General features: G+C 36.1%; 1 protein-coding gene across 8 annotated transcripts in view; it reads left to right on the top strand.

The window, feature by feature from the left end:
• Positions 1-17,065, top strand: part of DYRK1A (dual specificity tyrosine phosphorylation regulated kinase 1A) — a 141,342-nt gene that overhangs the window by 114,689 nt on the left and 9,588 nt on the right. For all 8 annotated transcript variants that reach the window (XM_004762157.3, XM_045084505.1, XM_045084511.1 and 5 more), the window contains 3 exons: positions 4,573-4,859; positions 7,362-7,508; positions 9,341-9,481. In XM_004762157.3, coding sequence (XP_004762214.1) covers positions 4,573-4,859; positions 7,362-7,508; positions 9,341-9,481 — 575 coding nt within the window. The remainder of the gene's footprint in view (positions 1-4,572; positions 4,860-7,361; positions 7,509-9,340; positions 9,482-17,065) is intronic.

The raw sequence follows: 17,065 nt of genomic DNA, 5'->3' as shown, positions 1-17,065 counted from the left end.
ATTCAACTGCTTACATTTGTTGGGGGGTGTAGAGTTATGTAAGTTATTCGAGTTGGCAGTAACACTCTAGATCTTGGGGAATGGGCATTCCAGGTGGCATATAATTTAGAAAGAGTCAAGAATAGTGTCATATTTTACAAGTTACTAGTGCCATTTCTTGGCTTTAATGGTGCAGTTTTACCCAGGGGTCCTCTTTTTGGTAACTTTAACCATTTCTAATACAGCTTAGAAATTAGAAGTAAGCTAATATATTATAGAACCAGTTTTGGATTATCTTAGCCAAGATCTCAGACTCCTCCCCAGGTTCTGTTAGTTTGGCAGCATTAGAAGCTTAAGACTTAAAAACTGTAGCAGAAAAGTGGTAAAAGCCACTTTTTAACAGACTCCTGTCATATTCCTCGTGTTCTTCTCCATCATCTGTAATAGTCACAGCAGTCCTGTAAGGAAACTTATTAGATACATAATATATATACTTATAAGGAAATCCTTATATTATAGGCAGTTTATTTTTTTTAATTAATTAATTTATTTATTTGACAGAGAGAGAGAGAAAGAGAGAGTGATCACAAGTAGGCAGTGGGGGGTGGAGCAGGCTCTCTGAGCAGAGAGCCCGATGTGGGACTTGATCCCAGGACCCTGAAATCACAATCTGAGCCGAAGGCAGAGGCTCAATCCACTGAGCCACCCAGGTGCCCCCATTATAGACAGTTTATACAAAGAATAACATAACCAAGTTCCCAGGCCTCTGCAGCTAGCATCTGAACCTACTTGTGCCCGAGTCAGACTCTGTTGTTTCATTGTCTACAGTGTTTTTCCTGAAAACAAAAAGATAGAATAATTATGAAAATAGTGAAGTCTAGGGGTACCTGGGTGGCTCGATTGGTTAAGCCTCTGCCTTTGGCTCAGGTCGTGATCTCAGGGTCCTGGGATTGAGCCCTGTGATGGGCTTCCTACTCAGCAGGGAGCCTGCTTCTCCCTTTCCTTCTCCCTCTGTCCCTCCCTTATGCTCTCTCTTTCTCAAATAAGTAAATAAAATCTTTAAAAACAAATAGTGAAGTCTAGGATCAGTTGATACATGGGCATAACATCAGTAATTATGCCTTGTTTAATACTATTCTCAGTCAGATCTATGATGCTAATGATTGTAAGACCGCATTATTTTATGTGCCACTGAGAAATAAATTGCTGTCAAGTATAAATATAAGATGCCGTTAATTTTAGGATTGAGACCTTTGGATCAAGTAACTATGGAAGTTTCCTGTAGGCATGTATACATAGCAACCCTGTTCAGAAATGTTGGCTTTACCTGATAAACAAGAGGTTAAATTTTATGTAATAAAATACCTTTTTATGAGTAAGTAGGGCATTATGGTTTTTTAGTTTGTCCAAAATGGTGGAAACAGAAAAGAAAAAAATGCATGTTTAAAAATGTAAGTTCTGGGACGCCTGGGTGGCTCAGTCAGTTAAGCCTCTGCCTTCGGCTCAGTTCATGATCTCAGGGTCCTGGGATCGAGTCCCACATCAGGCTCCTTGCTCAGCGGGGAGCCTGCTTCTCTCTCAGCTTCTCTCTTCCTCTCTGCCTCTCTCTCTCTCTCTCTGACAAGTAAATAAATAAACTTTAAAAAGAAAAATGTAAGGTTCAGATACCAAGATCAGATTTCATTTATGAACACCCTTCATTCCTCAGTATTGCAAGAAAATGAGCTTTTATACTACTAATTTTTCTTTCTTAGTTTCCTCTCTGTAGATATCTGATATAATCCATTGTAATTACATCTGATTTAAAAGCTTTTCATATTCACTGAACACTTCTTGTTCAGTGTCAGTTATAACTTAGTGTGAGTTTGAGTGTATTTCCATTTAAGGGACACAGAAGCACAAGAAGGACATTCGAAGGATACTTGACTTACAAAGTAATCTGTGGACATGCCTCCCCACTTCTTCCTCATTTTTGTATGTTGTATTTTGAGTGTTTGCTTAAGTAGTAGAGCGTATGTTGATAGCATTACTGTAACATTTTAATTCTGCCTTGTTGAAAGAAAACATGGCAAGTATATAGTAAGTATTCAATAAATGCTAGCCACTTGGTTATATATAATAATGCCTGTCATTTTTGTTTTTAATAAACTTTTTTTAGTAGATTAAAAAATTTAATAAATTTTAATAAATGAAATAAAGGGGTTTTTTTTAGCAAACTTTAAAATGATTATGAAAGTTGCATTAATCATGATTGATGTTTTTTAGATGAAAATTTTTTTTAAGTTCTTATTTAGGGAGGTGGTGAATGCACAGTGTCTCAAGGAACTGAGGTTCTCTATTGGAAGGCAAATAAAACCTTTAGATTTAGACCTAGTGCTGCAGGTAGATTTGATACTTAAATTTAAGATATCTCAAAGTCATATTGCTCTTTTCTGATATAAATAACTTGTTTAGTGTGATAGATAAATATAATTTATTCTGATGAGTTTTATAATCTTAAGTCTTTGAAACTTAAAAAAAAAAAAACTACTAGCATAATTTCTCACCTGGATTATTTGGTACCTGTCATGATCTAGTCAAAAGAAAATTCAGTTTAGGTCTAGAACAAAGTTTTGCTGACCCTCCATTATCCCCAAAGTTCAGTTTTAAAAGATACATAAATATACTTGTGTTGGAGATTTGACAATGTCTTTAGTGCTCAGTACCTTGTAGATACTCAGTAAAGGAATAATGAATTGGGAAGTCAAGTGGAACCAAGTGGCTTGATCTTCCACTGGAAGAACTTTCTTTTCTTTTTTGAAGTAGACTTCATATCCAGTGTGGGGCTTGAACTCATGACCCCGAGATCAAGAGTCGTATGCTTACTGACTGTGCCAGTTGGCATCCCCATTGGAGGAACTTTCTAATCACAGAGCTTCTTAAAGGAATTTTCATAATTAAACTGGAATTGTGGCATCATTTAATTTTTTGCGTTCTTTTTGTGGCTATTGCTTAATCAAATTAAAACTTTGAGGGGCGCCTAGGTGGCTCAGTGGGTTAAAGCCTCTGCCTTCGGCTCAGGTCGTGATCCCAGGGTCCTGGGATTGAGCCCCGCATCTGGCTCTCTGCTCCGCAGGGAGCCTGCTTCCTCCTTTCTCTCTGCCTGCCTCTCTGCCTACCTGTGATCTCTGTATGTTAAATGAATAAAATCTTTTAAAAAAAAAAAATAACACAACCTGTTCTTTCATTTAAAAAAACTTTGATCAAGTCTGTGGGGTGTCTCTATTGTATGTGGAGCTCTGTTTTTAGTATGAAACCTATGAACTTCGGTGATTAAGAGCAGATATTATGCATTCTTCAGTAACCTTTAAGGATTCCTTTTATTGGTAGAGTGTTGAGTTGTACTATAGGCTCTGATAGAGCTACGAAGTATTTGTAATGTTATTTATCCTAACTTTGGATCGTGTGTGTCAGGATGATGTAAAAACAGTGTTGATGTGCACTGCACCCCAGGAGGCGGTGCAGGACAACACAGTGTAACCCCCATTCTCAGAGACCAGACCTTGAATACCACCATGGTTACTCCAGATAGATCTGTAGAGGAGCCTCTGGTTTTATGAAACTAAAAGACCAAAATGAAGGTAACCTTGACAGATGGGTGGTTTTATGTCATTCCAGTTGAGTTATGAGTGTTCAGTTTGGTGTATATGAGAGTTTTACAGTGAAGGGCAGCACTTCACTGAATGACCTCATCTGATGGGCAGTATTAGTACTAAAAGCACAGTCTTTGAAGCGATTTGGTGAGTATTAGGCCTTTTTAGAGGGTCAGCAGTGATAGCATGTAATGGCCTCTATACTCTTTTCTCATTCATAAGCCTACTTGTAATTTCTTCTTTTGATTGAGCTTCATTTTCAAGTTTTCCCAGACCTTCAGTTGTGTACAAGATATGCCATTTACCAGTTTGGTGAACACAATCAAATGACTTATGAACTCTTTTAATATCTTATAAAGCGTGCGTTTCAAATATTTGTTTTGTTTTCCTAAAAGAAAAAAGATCCGTGTCTTCCTTTGACAGTTGTTGCAGGAAATTACTAGGGAGATCTCAGGCTCGGCAGAGCAGAATGTGGATATGTATCAGAGCCTGAAAACCTTCCCAGAGAGAGCTGCCAAGTCCCGCATTGTCACAACTTGGAGATCCCAGTGGGTGGAGCTTAGGGGAAGTTGTGAGGTTGGGCTCTGAAGAAGTAAAAAATGCTTTCTTGTAGAAGTGAGCATAAAGTTACTGAAGTATTCTCAGTACTGTGTGTCGCTTTGCTACTTGTTTTCAGACCTGACTTCATTTTTTTTAAGCAAAGTCTTTTGGTGGTACTTCTTACATCATATTGTTTATTGGCAGACACCACACCTGTTTAATTCAGCAGATGAACAATTTAGATATTCCCGACTGATTATAGAATGTGCTGTTACTGCAGAATGCTGATCTCCAAATTTTAACTTGATTTTCACTCTGCAGTTGACATTGAAATGTTGTAGATTGTTTGAGAGTTCATGCATACATTATTCTCATTTTATTGGTATGTATAATTTAAAATGAAACTTTTTTTGTCTTTCAGTGCATTTGAAACGCCACTTTATGTTTCGAAACCATCTCTGTTTAGTTTTTGAAATGCTGTCGTACAACCTCTATGACTTGTTGAGGAACACCAATTTTCGAGGTGTCTCTTTGAACCTAACACGAAAGTTTGCACAGCAGATGTGCACTGCACTGCTTTTCCTTGCGACTCCAGAACTTAGTATCATTCACTGTGACCTAAAACCTGAGAATATCCTTCTTTGTAACCCCAAACGCAGTGCAATCAAGATCGTTGACTTTGGCAGTTCTTGTCAGTTGGGGCAGAGGGTAAGTATATTTCAGGACTTTTGAATTAAAATAGAATTAGGTAAAATAGTATTGGTAGATACTTGAAATGTTATTAATGTGTTTACAGTTTGGAGGTAATTATAGGATAGTTACCCTTAAAATACAGCACTCTAATCACATTGTGTTGAAACATGTTTTAGGGACATATCTCTTCAAGTGCAAATATAAGATTCTGGATTAGAAGGTATTGGGCTTTTTTAAAAGTAGATTTTTAAAAATTATTCATATGCCTAAGGTGGTTTGTAACTATATTTTGCAAGTAGAGGTTTTAGTATGAATTTGGGGATATTCCAGTACTCGAATATTGAATCCTTGCTGTGAAATTCTTCTCCAAAGATAGATCAAGATAAATGATTTTCTTCAAAAACTGATGGGTTTAAAAATATACAGGTAGTTTTGCATTACACACGGTGATAAAGTATAGAAATTGCACAGTTGGTTAGACCTACTTGTTTTTGATAAATAAGTTTAAACCTTTTTCTCCCTCTGTTAATTCTGACATGTGTCCACACTGGTTTTCCTCAGACTGCTAAAAACAGACCTGTCTGTAGCAATAATACAGATTGAGATTTAGCGGATTTAAGAAAGCAGATTTTTTCCACTATTCTTTCTAGTGTTATGAAAGCTTCTCTTAACAGTGTGTTTCACATATAATGTAGAAGTGATCGGTTTCTTTTTTCTTGAAAGAAATTAAAATCATTTGATAATATTGTACTCACTTTAAACACTGTTCCTATTTACTTGTAATTACTGAAGCTTCATTTCTTGGGGGGAAAAAAACGAAAAACCACAACTAACATTCAGGTAGTATTTCATACTGGCTTTCCAGTTTTTGTTTTTCCAAGTGAATGAGAGTTCTTGCCCTATGCACCTTTTTTTCGTGTTTTAGATATGGCTGGTTAATTCAGTCGTGAAGATTTATAGTCAGCTAACAGGATTATCAGGCTTGTTCTTTTCTGCAGCTCTCTCATGGTAGTGGTGTTGTAGATCACTGAAGTAAACTGAAGGAGTAGGAAGCAAAATTTGCAGTTTCAGATGCCTCTGAAAATCAGGAGCTGTTCATAGTTGTTAATGTGGGATAAAGTGTATTGTGAATGGAAAATACATGCCCATTTGAGAGTTATTTGAATAGATTTAGATTTGGAATAATTTCCCCCCTATTTAAACAAAATCATATGTTCCATACCAATATCAAACACTACTATGTGTCCAACCGAACTGAGACAACTATCCCTTTAGCTCAGTGAGGTTTTAAACTGTGTTCAGTGTATCAGATAGAATGAGAGATCCTTTCTAAAATACACATGCAATGACCCTACCCTAGTCTCAGTCTCAGAAGGTGGCAGAGCAGGTGTATTTCATTGGGATTTTGGTGCACAACATTGTAGATGACCCAACCACTGCTTTTAACCAAAATGTATAGGTGACTGACAAACTTCTTGCATAAGCCGGGGAATGAGACTCTTACTAATGGGGAGTCTTTGGGTCTTACCAGTGCTGTTGGCCTGTGAAAACTTGAAAACGTAATACTTCTTCTCCGTCCCTTTGAATTTCAGTTTCTTTACTCTGACAAGGCATTAAAGTTGGGTTGAACTGCTTATGGGGGCATCAGGTTATTCTTGGAGATTTGGCTGGAGTTTCCGGTGGGAGCCACAGAAACCTTCGGGAGAAAGCAGCACACTGTGCTGCTGGCCGCCTAGTCGAGAGTGTTAAGTGAGGAAGTTTTCGTTAGGAGGATTTTGTTTCTTTCTATCTCTTTTTAAATAAAACTTTCTTTGCTTTCATGATATTGCTAGGTACAAATTTACAATGGCTAAGTGAACATGAATTGGTTTCTTAAGACCTCCTCCGATTACTTTGTTGAAAATTATCCATTTCAAGGTTTTCTTTTCCTAAGAAGTCTTAGACTGAGGTGGAAGAGTGCAGGGCAGAAGTGATTGGTCAGAAACGACTCCCAGTTGAATTTTACTAGCAGCCTTTCTCACATGTATCTATGAGGCTACTACAGTGTACATACCTGAATTGTCTTTTACGTTGTACAGAGTTTGTTTGATTTAATGCTGAAATACATTCTTAAGGTTAATTTAAATACAATTTAGTCCTTCCATTAATGGTAAACCAAGTGCCAGCCATAGCAGGAAAGAATACTAGAGAAACAAACTATTCTCAATAATGTCTTTTTTCTGATAAGGCATAATTATTTGTTTTAGGGTGTGGATCTTAATTACCAGTTAGGATTGGACTAAATGGAAGGACTTGTATTATGTTTTGCATTTCACAATCAGAGTAACCACTCTTGAAATATTTAGTTGTTTAGATAATACTTGTAGTAGAAGGTTGAAGTGGATAATTGGAACCCAAATTTAGGAGTTAGCCGATTATTTTTCTCTGTTAATATTAGTTAAATGTACTTAATTCAGTGTGGAGCATAATTAAACGAAACTTATGTTGGAATTAATACGATATTGAAATATATTTCAGATATACCAGTATATTCAGAGTCGCTTTTATCGGTCTCCAGAGGTGCTACTGGGAATGCCTTACGACCTTGCTATTGACATGTGGTCCCTTGGGTGTATTTTGGTTGAAATGCACACTGGAGAACCTCTGTTCAGTGGAGCCAATGAGGTATATGGTGGATTGCTTTCAAGATACTGTTTCTGTTTTCATAATTTTCTTTTTGTTTTTAATCTATGACAGTGTAACCTGAAAATTGTTTTTAGGAAAAGATACCTATTAATTTAAATATTCAAATGTTGGGACTTTTGAATTTATCCATTTTTAAAGTTTTTTCAGTTGTTATAATGGTGAGTTTGGGATGTTGGGGTGGGAAATGAGATCTTTCAATTTGCTACTGAGAAGAATAGTGAGTTAATAAAGGTTAAGCATTCTGGTTTTAAATTTTTTACAGATTTTATGTATAATGTAACAAATGATGATAAAAAGGCATGAGGGCCACCCTAAGAACAATGTAAACATCGATGTAAATTTTCAAAGTATGATTTGGAATTTAAGAAGTGATGACCAGTGGCCTTGCGGTGGGGTGTTTGATCTGAATAATTGAGGGTGAATTGGGATTATAGAATTTAACAGCTACAGATGATACGTAATTCTTCTAATTCATGGGTTTTCAGTCTGTTCTCAGAAGGTGTTTGGAGGTCAGAGGCAGTGCCTAGGAGGGCATGGGAGAGGCCATGGTCTCCGGCAGTCAGAGAAAATGGACTTTTCATTGGTTTAAAACATTACAGGGTTTTTCGTTTTTTAAAAAGGAAAGTTAACCATTACAGATCTTAATCAGTCCATTGCATTTATAAATAAGAAAAGAAAGGCCAACAAAATTTAATGACTTAACTTACACTGGGTTATACAGCTGTTAGTATGGTGTCAGAAACCTGTCCCCTCCGTCTTGTTAATTTACTTGAACTATAGCTAGTGAGCCACTCCTGGGCAGTGACTCGCATAGTGTGTGATTGGTTTTGTTTTGTTATCAGTAATATTACCCTGTAAAGTAGTATCTTTTTCATGGGCTTAAACAGTATGAAATTAAATTCTGTTGTATTAATTATAATTAAAATATGATAAAATATAATTAACTATATTCTGTTAAATCCCCTGAACTTCAGTGGCTTCCATTTCATTCATTGTAAAAGCCTAGTCCTTTGAGTGGCTCGAAAATCCCCTACTCCCTTTGACTCCTGCTTTCTTTCTGCGACCTTGCCTCCCCTCACTCTCTGTCCCAGCACAAAGCTTTGCTCCGTGTCCCTTGGAAACAGTGGACATAGGCCCATACTGTGGGCCCATACCAAAGGCCTTTGCATTAGTTCTTTCCTGTGCCTTCAAGTCCCTGTCTCCAGGGAGCACCATGGCTCCTTCCCTCACTTAGGTCTTTGCTCTCCCTACATCTTCTCTGTAATCCTCCAGTGCCTGTTGCGGTGTCCCTTGTCACTCGCCATCCCTTGAATTTTCTCCGTAGTTCTTATTTGGCATCGACATAATATAGTTAATTATATATTTGTCTAGTAGTGATTTCTTCCCCTGTAATATAAACTTTTTGGCAGAGATTTTTGTCTGTTCTGTTTATTGCTATGTTCTGCTGAGTGTGGTTTCTAGCATGTGGTAGACACTTGGTATTTGAGTGACGGAATCTGTACTTAAAAAAGAACACTTTATTCGGTCCACGCTTGATGAAGCCTCTGGAATTTTTCCTTTTTGATGGTTATTTGATTTTATGTGTTTGTTGAATTATCCGCCCTGTCCTGTTGAGGAATGAGCGGACTGCCGGATGGGAGGGACTTCATGTGTTTGTTCATGATTCTGTGCTCAGTGCTTGGAGGTGTGTGTGGCACACAGGAGATGCTCTATTTGTTTATAATTTATGAACGAATGGATGAATTGATGAGCCGAAATAGGGTGTACTACAGTAGAAGTTACAGGATTTTTTATTTCTATTTTTAATACAGGTAGATCAGATGAATAAAATAGTGGAAGTTCTGAATATTCCACCTGCTCATATTCTTGACCAAGCACCAAAAGCAAGAAAGTTCTTTGAGAAGTTGCCAGATGGCACTTGGAACTTAAAGAAGACCAAAGATGGAAAACGGGTAAAATAGGGATTTTTTTATTTTTTATTTTTATTTTTTTTAGCCTTTGTTATTTATTTTACTGGAGTGGTCTTTCTATAGCTCATTTTATGTTTACTTGACATCCGTGTTTTACTTAAACCGTTTCATTAATAACTTAGGTGTGTATTTCTTTAAAAGTTGGGTATAGTTTGACCTGAGCTGTCTGTATGGACCAGTGTTTGTTTCCCGGTTAGAGTTAAGACTTCCATTTTGCAAATTCTGTGTCTGCTTTGTGAGCCAGCCGATGAAACCACTGGGCCTTGCTACAGCAGTAGAATCAGGAAGTTTGACATTTTTTCTCTTACAGTGTGGGTCTGTAATGAAGTCACAGTTAACAGTACTTCATCTGCGAGCCACAGAGGTCATAATTGCAGTACATCATGCTTTTTTTTAATTATTATTCAAATTTCAGATAGGAGAAGAAGAATTTTGACTAGGCAGTTTGTGACAAGAATATGAACTGACTAGAGTCCTTGGATCGATTTCAGTGCAGGTTCTTAGCTTAGTGGCATGGATAGCAGGAATGTCACATCTCCAAAATCCTCAGCGTGAGGTTTTCAAATCATTAGGTTTGTTTTAGTAATTTTCTTTTAGCTGAGAACTTTTTTTCAGATACCTAAACGGTGTCCATTTAACAGAGTACTTGATGGTAACTTTGCATCTTGATTTAACTTCTTAAAAATAATCCTGTTTTGTAATCTAGCTTGTTGGTAGTATAAAATGAATGTACTATATAATTATCTGGTTGTATGGGATATGTACATACCAGACACCTTGGGATGATCGTTTTGCATTTTTACACTTGGGGGATTTATTTTTGCTCCATTTTTTATTTTGCCCTTGGATTTTAGCGATGCTGCCACCAGGTGTCATTTCCCGGGAACTGAAGATGATGGTTATTTGCTTTAATTCACCTTCACATAGCTGTGGAGTCTCAACTTTTAATATTGGAAGATTTTCTTTAGAATGTTTAAAATTGTATCCGTGATTGTATCTTTCACAGCTGATTTGTAACTTACTGCATCCTGCCTGATTCTCTCAAGTTCGAGGCAGTGTAATATCTGGCAGCCAGATTGTGCCTGCTCCCCTTAAGAAAGAGGTGGAAAATACTCTGCAGGTCTCCTGAATCCTTTTGCCTTTGTCCACATCACTAGCTTATCAGGCCCGGCCCCTTTCCCCTTGAACCAAAACACAGCCCTGGGCATCCGTCTTGGTTCCCCCAGCATTCGAAGTAGCTCCTAGCAGTCGGTTTGAGTTGGCATCGAGGATCGGAAACCTCCTTTATGCTTTTTAATCTCTCAATACAGGCTACTACTTTCTCCATTTTGGACTTCTTTTCTTCTTCTGCCAGTTTTTTCTTTTTTCTAAATAAAACACTCATCCCATCACATTCATATCTCTGTGTTCTAAAACCACAGTTAAGCCACTCTGGGCTGTAACCTATCATTTCTCCCAAATTGAGCTATAATTATTATTTTAAAAAATTAAGGAGGGGCATTTCAGAAAAGAGTAGATGGATCTTTTCCCTTTTTAAAATTGAAAGTGAGTATCTTGACCTATATTTAATACATATTAACTATAGGTTTTATGAGATTTCCCTTAGCTGTGATCAACGGCTGACTTAATTTTTAAAGTAGAAAGTAACTTTTTGAATTTTGCAATGACCCCCTCCCCCAAAAAATCAAATCCAGAACCGAATGATTACATTATAAAGGATATACTACGGAATTTAACCATAAGTAAAATTGAGTGCATGTGCTATCATTGGGTTTCTTTGTGCTTTTATTTTCTCAGTGATTTTATTCTTTCTTTTAATTTTTCATTTATGTTTCAAGAGCCCATTTTAGTTTCTTGGTGATGAACTCTGTATCTACTATATGTATATTTTTTTGGTGGGGAAAGTGGATGAAGAATTAAGATCTGTTTTATTAGAGTTTTTGTGCAACAACATACGCATACCTTTTGTGCTCATTTTGTTTTAACCTTATGTACAGCAGTGTAACCCTGCCTAAAACAAGATACAGAATATTTCCACCACCCTAAAAGTTCTGTTTTGACCCTTTTGTCATCCCACCCCACCCCACTTTCTGATTATTATCATCATAGGCTGATTTTGCCTACTTACGGGCAAAATTTGTATAAATGTAATTCTAGAGTACTTATTATTTTGTTTCCTTCACTTAACAAACACTTTTTGGAAATTCATCCGTATTGTTGTGTGTTTCAAAAGTTATTTTATCACTTCATAGTATTCTATTGAGTAAAAATACTGTAATTTATCTATATTTATCTGTCAGTGGACGTTTGGGTTGTTTTTGATTTGGACCTATTATACATAAGGGGACGGAAACATTCTTGTATAAGTCTTTTGTACATGAGTGTTCTCATTTCCCTGGGATCACTAGAGGTAGAATTGCCAGGTCATAGGGTATATGTGTGTTCACCTTCACGAGAAAATACAGTTCTCCAAATTTTTATCATTTTACGTTCCTATAGTGTATGAGGAGGGTTCCACTTGCATGACATCCTCGCCATTTGGTATGATTGGTCTTTCTTGAAATCAGCCATTCTGACGGGTCTGTATAGTGGTTTCATTTGCATTTCTCCATGGCTAATAGTATGTGCTTAGTAACCATTCATAGTTGTTGTTGGGTGTTTTTGCAACCATCTTTCCAGTCTTTTACTCATTTATTATTGAGTTCTTTAATTATTGAGTTGTAGGAGGGGTTTTTTTGTTTGTTTTCTTAACACATATAATGGATCTAAGTCCTTGGTCACATTATGTGTCAGTATTTTTTTTTTCCAGACTGGTTTATCTATTTCTTTTCTTGGTAGTATCTTTTGATGGGTGGAAAATTTTTAATATCACTGAAATCAAATTTGTCAGCTGGTTTTTATGAATAGTAGCAGTTTTTGTATCTTAAGACATCTTTGCTGTCATCCCAGCACAGAGGGTCTTCTGTGCTTTCTTTTAAAAGATTTTTTTAATCCGAGTTTTTATGGTTCGAATTCTGTGGTTCATCTGGAATTAAGTTTTGAATGTGGAATGAGGTATAGAAGTTGATGTTCACATCCCCAGGTCCTTACCTAAGCATTGCAGCATCATTTGTTGAATTGTTGCCTTTTTCTGTTGATCTGGGAGCTTTTGTCCGAAAAATTCATCTTTTATGTGTGGGTCTGTATTTGCACTCTGTTCTGTTGCTTTGGTTGATGAGTCCTTGAACAGTACCATAGTGCCAGTTACTGTAGCTGTGTGGTAAGTCTCAAATTCAAGTAGTATAAAGCCACCAGGTCTTGTCTTCTGTCACAAGAATTTTTTTTTTTCCTATTCTCTAGGTCCTTTTTATTTACATATTAATTTAAGAATCTGCTTCTAAATTTGTACGCAAAAAATCTTGCTGGAATTTCTATTTGGATTGCATTTGAGTTCATCCAACAAGATGGACATTCTAACAGCATCGAGTCTTCCAGTCTGTGAACATTTCTTTACTTAGTCATTAATTTGTCTCAGCAGCATTTTGTGCAACAATTGCAGGCATATTTTGTATTTTAATTTTTACTTTTTTGGATGCAATTTTAAGTGTCCTTTTTAAAGTATTGTCTTCTAGTTTCTCGGAGCAAATATGTGGAAATAGAACTGAGTTTTCTATGTTGACTCTATGTCCTAAAACCTTGCTGAATTTACCTATTCTAGTTTTTTGTTTGTTTTTAGATTCTATAGGAGTTTCTGCTTAATCATGTCCTCTGCAAATGAGCAATCTTGTTCTTTGACTCTGTATGCCTTTATTTATTTTTTATTTTATTATACTGACTGGAACTTCCATATGTTGAATAGTTATGGTGAGAGCAGACATCTTTCCATGTTCCCAGTCTTGTGGGAAAAGCATACATTTATCCAATATTTTTAAGTATGGTACGGATTGTATATTTCTTGCATCCCTCTATCAGGTTGAAGGAGTAGTTTCCTTTGTTTTTAGATAAGTGTTTTGCTTGTTTGTTTTTCTAAATCATTAGTGGGTTTTGAATGTTGTCACATGTTTTCTGCATCTATAGAGATGATCATATGGTTTTTCTCCTATTATGTGGTAAAATACATTAATTAACTTTTAGAATATTAAGCTCAACCTAAGATAAACCACACTTGGCCTTGATATACTGTCTTAAGTATTGCTGGGTTCGGTTTGTCTATATTGGTACGAAGTTTGTCATTAAATGGATTTTTGTCTAAAATTTTATATAATACCTTCATTAGATGTTGATCTCATGATTATGCTGGTCTCATAAAACTATTGGGAAGTATTCCTTCTTGATTTTTGTGAAAGAATGTGTATAAGATTGGCATTCTTTTGAAAATGTTTTAATTAATAAAGTTCATTAATGAAACTATCAGGAACTGGGGATGTTCTTTGTTAGAGGGTTATTAATTATAGTTCATATTTTTTATAAATATATGGCTATTCAGATTTTCTTTTTGAGTCAATTTTGGTAGGTATGTATTTCAAGAAACTTGTCCTTATCTAAGCTGTTGGCTTTGTTAGCAGAAAATTACCCATAATATCTCATTATTATCTTTGTAATGTCTTGAGGATCTGTAGTGATAGTGTCTCTTTTGTTCCTAATGTCGGTCATTTCTGTTTTCTCCCTTTTTTCCCTGTTATTCTTTCTAGTGGTTTGTCACATTTACTTATCTTTTCCAACAACGAGTCTTTTGTTTTGTTCTTACTGTTCTTTAGTCTTATTTCTATTTCATTGATTTTTTTAAAAATTATTTCTTTTTCTTCTCCTTCCTTTAGGTTAAATTTTGCGTTTTCTAGTTTCTGAAGGAGAAGCTTAGATCATTTATTTAAAACTTTTTTCTTAACAGTATTTAAAGGCATAAATTTCCCTCCGATTACTGCTTTAGCTGCATGCAGTGACTTGTGATGTGTTTTAACTCTCATTGATTTTGAAACATTTCTAATTTCCCTTGTGCTTTCTTTATTGACCCATTGTCATTTGAAATGTTGATACATAATTTCAAAATATTTGAGGATTTTCTAAACATCTTATTATTAACTGATTTCTAGTTCAGTAGCATCATGGTCAGAAAACATGATTTCACTCCTTTGAAGTTGATTCAGACTTGTTTTATGATACAGCAGGTAATCTCTCTTGGTGAATGTTCTGTCTATATTTGCAAGGAATTGTATTTTATACATTTATTTGGTATAGTGGTCTACAAATGTCAGTATAGGTTGGGTTGTTTGATTTTTTTTTTTTTCCTATCTTTTATATCCTTACTTTGTGTGTATGTATATCTGTGGATGTTTGTTCTCCCAATGACAGAGAGGAATGTTAACCTTTAGTGATGATTTAGGAGTTGTCTTTTTTGAGGGGGTTACTATTTGTTTATTTGACAGAGAGAGACATAGCAAGAGAGGAAACACAAGCAGGGGGAGGGAGAAGCAGGCTTCCCGCCAACCAGGGAGCTCAGTGCAGGGCTCGATGGCAGGACGCTGGGATCGCGACCTGAGCTGAAGGCAGACGCTTAACAACTGAGCTACCCAGGTGCTCCTAATTCTGGATTTGTCTTAATCTCCCTTTAGTTGCTTTACGTGTTTTTAAGCTCTCTTAGTCATGTGTACCCATTTACTGTTGTGGCTTTGTGGTAACTTCACTTTTTCATTATGAGGAAATGTCCCACTTTATCTCAAGTAATATTTTTCATTTTTGTCTTCAAGTCTGATTTGTCTGATATTACTGTATCTATACCAAGTTTCTTGTTCTTCACATTCTCATAGTCTGTATTTTTCCAACCCTTTAACTTCAGATCTGCCCATACTTTTTTATGTATGAAGTATGCCTCTTGTATGCACTGTTAAGTTGTCATGCCTTTTGATCCAGTCAGCTCATCTCTTTATTTCATGGTGAATTTTTAACTCGTTTAATTATTCATTAAAAACCCTGAAGTTTGGGCTTTAAAATGTTGTCTTATATGTACTCTGTTCATCTTACCTCCTTCCCCCCATTCCTTCTTTCCTGCCTTCTTTTGGGTTAATGGAATACTTTTTAGTTCTTTTATTTCATCTCCTCTCTTGAGTAGTTATTACTTGTAATTTTTATTCTTTATTTTTTTAAGATTTTATTTATTTATTTATTTGAGAGAGAGAGAGGGAGAGAGAGAGCAAGGGAGCAAGCGCATGAGTGGAGGGAGAGGGAGAAGCAGACTCCCCATTGAGCCAGCAGCCTGAGGCAGGGCTCGATCCTAGGAACCTGAGATCATGACCTGAGCTGAAGGCAGACACTTAACTGACTGAGCCACCCAGGCGTCCCTGTGTGTAATTTTTAGTATAATAAGCATCTTAAACTGATCAGTTGGCATTCGTCTGATATCACTTGATAAAGCATGTAACTAACCATGTGCTTTTGCCTAACCCTCCACGTTCTGTGCACTTTCATTGTATATCACTTCTGCATATGATACAGCCCTCACAACAAACAGTTCAACTGCTTTAAATAAAAAATGACTTTTAAAGAAATTTTAGAACATACAAAGAATTAAGATAATAAGATAACCTTTTCTATTTACCTGTGCAAATCTTGATTTCCTTTCTGCAGCTTCTGTCTTCCAGCTGGTTTTATGTTCCTCCAGAACAGAACTTTGTCTAGTTTCTTTATTTCAGGGTGAATAACTTTTGGTGGTGATTTCTGTCAACAGATGTTTATGTGAAAATATCTTTACTTACCTTCTTAAGGAAGATAAGGAAATTTCTATGGATATAGAAATCTAGGTTGACATTTTAGCAAAAGAAAAAAGAAATTACAACATTGTTTAAAGATGTTACTGACATTGTTTTCTGTATTACGTTGTTTCTGAAGAGAAGCCAATAGTTTTTCTAAGCATCATTATCTGTATGTAATATGTCTCCCTCTCCCCCAGCTGATTTTGATGTTTTTTTTTTAATTTATGTTCAGTTCTTCAGTATGTTGACTCTTATGTCCCTTGGTGTAGTTTCCTTTGTATTTATTTTTTTGGAGTTTGCGGAGTTTTTGGGTCTGTGAATTGTTCTCTTTCACCAAGTTTTGAATGAATATCCTCAGACTTTGTCTTTTCAGATATTTGTTCTGCTCAGTCTTATTCGCTACTTAAATGTACGTTACAGTGAATAACGTTATCTTAGAGGTCTCTGGTTAGTTCGTTCTGTGTTATTTTTTTAGATAATTTCTTTGCTCTGTCTTCTGATTGACTGATTTTTTTTTCTTCTGCTGAGTCCTGTCTTATGTTAAAACCATTAAGTGAATTCTTTATTTCTGATACTGCATATTTTAGTTCTTATAGTTCCACTTTTTTTTTTTTTTTTTTAAGATTTATTTATTTGAGAGAGTGAGAAAATACATTGTGGAGTAGAGGTAGAGAAAATCTTAAGCAGACTCCATGCTGAGCGTGGAGCCCAACATGGGGCCTGAGATCATGACTTGAGCCAAAACCAAGAGTCACTCAGCGTTCAATGGACTGTCCCACGCAGGCACCCCTCTTTTCTGTTTGTTTGTTTTTTTTTAATGTAGTTTTCATTTCTTCTGAAA

The sequence above is a fragment of the Mustela putorius genome, unplaced genomic scaffold (assembly GCF_011764305.1).
Source record: "Mustela putorius furo isolate JIRA1106 unplaced genomic scaffold, ASM1176430v1.1 tig00000765_pilon_pilon_pilon, whole genome shotgun sequence".
Classification (NCBI taxonomy): domain Eukaryota; kingdom Metazoa; phylum Chordata; class Mammalia; order Carnivora; family Mustelidae; genus Mustela; species Mustela putorius.
This window is presented reverse-complemented; position numbering and strand designations above follow the sequence as displayed.